General features: G+C 50.0%; 1 protein-coding gene across 1 annotated transcript; it reads left to right on the forward strand.

The window, feature by feature from the left end:
* Positions 1–391: 391 nt before the first annotated feature.
* Positions 392–4,352, forward strand: LOC107301703 (inositol polyphosphate 5-phosphatase OCRL-1-like; the record flags this gene model as incomplete). Its single annotated transcript, XM_015830892.1, has 4 exons — positions 392–421; positions 870–1,035; positions 1,175–1,410; positions 4,248–4,352. Coding segments are annotated over exons 1-4 (537 nt in total), but the record flags the coding sequence as incomplete, so codon positions are not given.
* Between the last annotated feature and the right edge of the window lie 8 nt (positions 4,353–4,360).

A 4,360-nucleotide genomic window follows, 5' to 3' on the forward strand; every position in this document is an offset into this window, starting at 1 on the left:
CAGCAGAGCCTTCCTGGAAACAGCCTTGTTCCTTTTCTACAAGGCCAGGTTGTCACGCTGCTGGCTCCAGTCTCTGGAAGTTGTCCAGATGTTGGTCAAGTAAGGTATCTCCGCTCCTTTTAGAGTCCTTTCTTCAAATACGCGATCTGGTTTTTCCCAAAGGTGAAAGTTGTAGATGACAGACGGTACCGGAAAATATTTGAGGACATTGTTCGGATGATGGACAGGATGGAAAACGACTTCCTTCCGTCGGTGGAGCTGAGCAGGAGAGAGGTAAGAGAGAGAAAAAAAATTTCCTTCCTGAAGGGGAAAGTTCTTCAACCACGGGAAGCCCATCTTGGCTGTCTTCCAGATGTATTGGACTTCCACTCCCACCAACCTCTTAACCTGCATGACCTTGGGAATTGATTCCAACACATCTGCCCCAAAGTAAACCAGCTCCAGAAAGACCCAGATTCTTCAGAAGAAGGCAAATTCCTGAAGTGGTTGTGTGATCCACGGATCCTTCTTGTGAAAACTTTAAAAGTAGAAGCCAATTCTGGTGTTGGGAGCAGGTTCCCTTTTCTGCTGAAAAATATTCAGGTTTTTTTTTCTTCTTCTTTCTTCTTCTTCTTCTTTCTTCTTCTTCCTTCGTCCTTCGTCCTTCTTCTTCTTCTTCTTCTTCTTCTTCTTCTTCTTCTTCTTCTTCTTCTTCTTCTTCTTCTTCCTCCTCCTCCTCCTCCTCCTCCTCCTCTTCTTCTTCTTCTTCTTCTTCTTCTTCTTCTTCTTCCTCCTCTTCTTCTTCTACTTCTACTTTGTGCCCACCCTCCTCCTCCTCCTCCTCCTCTTCTTCTTCTACTTCTACTTCTACTTCTACTTTGTGCCCACAGTTCTCCTTTGAGAATGTAAAGTTTCGGCAGCTTCAGAAGGAGAAATTCCAGATCACAAACAACGGTCAAGTCCCCTGCCACTTCTCCTTTATCCCCAAGCTGAACGACACGCAGTACTGTAAACCATGGCTTCGTGCTGAGCCCTGCGAAGGTTATTTGGAACCAAGTGAGTCTGGAGAAACACATGGAAGTCCTATTCCCTTCCCCCCCCTCCCCCCATGCCTCTTCGTGGTAGGGAGCTGAGGAGCTGAGTCCACCTTAAAGATTCAGTCTTGAAGCTTTCGTGGTCTCCCCTTCTCCCGCAGACGAGACGGTGGACATCTCCTTGGACGTCTACGTCAGCAAGGACTCGGTGACCCTCCTCAATTCGCGGGAGGACAAGATCGAGGAGATCCTGGTCCTCCACCTGGACCGGGGCAAGGATTACTTCCTTACCATCAGCGGCAACTACCTGGTCAGCTGCTTTGGGACCTCCTTGGAAGCCCTGTGCCGGATGAGGCAGCCCATCCGTGAAGTCCCCGTCACGAAGCTCATCGATCTGGTAGGAAGCTGAGGGGGCCTCCTGGGATTTGGATGGCAGCTGAGCTCATGGAGCCTCTCACTTCCTCGCTTGCCTGCTTGAGCCTCCTTGCGCCGAGGGACTTGAGCCCTCCCAATCGCCACCTGCAGCTTTGCGCTGGCTTTTCCTGTGCGCTGTCCAAATCCTGCCGGTTCCTCCTCACTGAATCAGCAGATCTTCTGTTTCCATCTGCCCTTTAACCCAAGCTTCCCTTCGCGCATTTGCTTTTATCGCAGGCATTTCCCCCACCATCTGGCTTCTGACTTCCCCGTGGATGGTGGCTCCTTTCTCTGCTTTGGACTCGTGCCAGTAACACATTTTTGTGTCTTTTCTTCTTTTTTTTTCTTCTTCTTCTTCCTTTCGCCTCTTGCCTCCTCCGTGTGTTCTCAGGGAGACGACGGCTGCCTAGAACAGGTAAAGGGCCGGGAAGCACCTGCAGTTCTCTTGGTAGCCGGAGGGGGGATGACACGGGACAGAGGGGGCACCGAGCGGAGAGAAATGCAACATTTTTCACTTGGGGTGTGTGTGTGTGTGTGTGAAGCAGTCTGAATCGGGCTTATGGGATGGGGAACGCACAGCTCGGTGGCGGTGTCTGCGAAGGAGGTTGGAATCGTACCTGTGGTCCTCGACTTAACGGCCGTAATTGAGCCCACAATTTCTGTTGCTCAGCGAGACATTTTGTTAACTTGAGCTTTGCCCCGTTTTACGGCTGTTGTTGCCACGGCTGTTAAGCGAATCCCTGCAGATGTTCAGTTAGTAACCCAGTTGTTAAGTGAATCCGGCTTCACCCATTGACGTTGCTCGTCAGAAGCTCTCAAAGGGGGATCGCGTGACCCCCAGGACGCAGCAACCGTCATAAATACGAGCCAGTCGCCAAGCGTCCGAATTCTGATCACGTGACCCTGGAGAATGCTGCAGAGGTCGTAACTGTCAACAACAGTCACCCGTCACTTTTTTCCAGTGCCGTTGTAAACTTTGAACGGTCACCAAATGAACTGCTGTTAAGTCGAGGACTACCTGTGATAGAGGCACAAGGGATCTAGTGACACAGATCCTAAAAGGGATCTGTGTTAGCGGTGTGGTGTGGATGTTTTGAAAAAGACAAGTTTTAAACTCTTTTATCAGAATGAATACCTTCCAGACCGCAGAACGTAGCAACTCTACTGTGGTTCGATCTCACCTTGATTTCGGAGTCCAGTTCTAGATTTTCATAAGAATTCAGATAAACTGGAAGCAAACGAAAGAAGTGCAGCGAAGATGATTAGTGGCTGGAAAGGGGAAAGGAGAGATTGTGATACCTGGCCACCTTAATCCATAACTATTTCTAGACTCAAAAGGTCCTACAGCATATAGCGATGCTAGCCGTGAAGCCCAACGAGGTAGAAGGTTGATGGCCATCTGCAAAGGGTGGTTGGTGGAGAAGACAGCTGGACTTCATGGCCCCAAATGTTCCTTCCAGTTCAGTGGCTTTAGCACAAGGGAGGACACCTTCCTTGATCACGCTCTGCCTGGAAAAGGGGTGTAATCAAATGATTTGATTATTGATGGGACTAATCAAGAATCGGGTGTGATCAATGGCAACCAGCAGAAGCACAGTAGGGTTCCTACATTGCCCGTCCTTGCAGAAATTTCTGCCGTGGAAGGCAAATACCGGCCGTTGCCAGAATAAGCAAATGGATGTCTGTCTTGCTCTCTTTTTTTTCCTCCTGTTGGAGCCGTAGCCACGCTTGCCATTTTGCTCAGGAATCAAGAGTGGCATTTGTAAAACAACCAGAGAAGCTTTAGTCCGAAGCCCGTTTAGATGAATCTACAAACCAAACGAAGGAACCCGTCTTGCTCATTGTTGGAAGCGCTGGGGCAACCGCCGAACAGTTTTTGTTCGGGACTGATCTGAAATGAGCTTGTGGGTTTGTTTGTTTGTTTTCCCTCCTCCTCCGATCCACCACAGGTCCTTTCAGGCCTGTTCTGTCTCTGTCGGACACACACACCCAAACAGCCAGCCGAGGGTTAAAGAACTTCTCCACACTCCAATCCACAGATAAGAAAACTTGGCAGCAGCTCCGTAGCTGCCTGCCAGGACTTTTACTCAGAGAACAAAAAACAATACACACAGTTAGCAAATTAAGTCCACAGCAAACTACTTCGCCAGAGATTCAGCTTTGTCCGTCACAGAGCCCAAATGGCCACCACCTCCCTTTTATAGCCTGTGGGGTGTGGTCCAGTGACTCAGCTTAATCTCTGGCACGTCTCCTTTTCTGCTGCGCATGCTTGTCGCTCCTACGCTGGCGTGGATCCAGCCACAACTTCTCTTCCTCACTATCCGAAACACCTGGCTCCTGGCCAATCTCAGAAACACCTGGCTCCTGGTCAATCTCTTCTCGTCGGGAGACACCTGAGGCATTGCCAAAGAGGAGGGTTCTGGAGAGGGAGGCCTGGCCATCTCCTCTCCTTCATGTTCGGAGCCTTCTTCCTCCGATAAGAGGGGCTCACAAGACGGAGCCACAACAAGGCCTTCCACTTTGAGCAGGCCAATTTCAGATGGGAGAAGTCATCCCTGTGCTGCTACTAAAAAAAAGAACGATTCGCTCTCCACCTTCTGCCATTCCACTGAGAGGTTTTAATCAGCCCAGCCGAGACTGTGAAGAAAATGTAGATTTTTGCAGTAAGGGAGGTCGGTCTCATGTGTGCTCTCAGGGGTGCTACAAAGCAAAGAGGCAGCCGGTTGACCTTTCAGTGGTGGTGGTGGTGGTGGGGACATAAAATAGGCCCTTCCAAGCATTCGGAGGTTCTGATGCCCAACCCCTTCGCTTTTCCATCAGGAGAAGTCTCTTCTGAAGATGGTGCCTCAGGATGAAGACTCTAGTGACCGACCTTTGCACATACCCAAGGAGATCTGGCTCCTGGTGGACCACCTCTTCAAGAATGCCTGCCA

The sequence above is a fragment of the Protobothrops mucrosquamatus genome, unplaced genomic scaffold, assembly GCF_001527695.2.
Source record: "Protobothrops mucrosquamatus isolate PMUCROS unplaced genomic scaffold, P.Mucros_1.0 scaffold15764, whole genome shotgun sequence".
NCBI lineage: Eukaryota > Metazoa > Chordata > Lepidosauria > Squamata > Viperidae > Protobothrops > Protobothrops mucrosquamatus.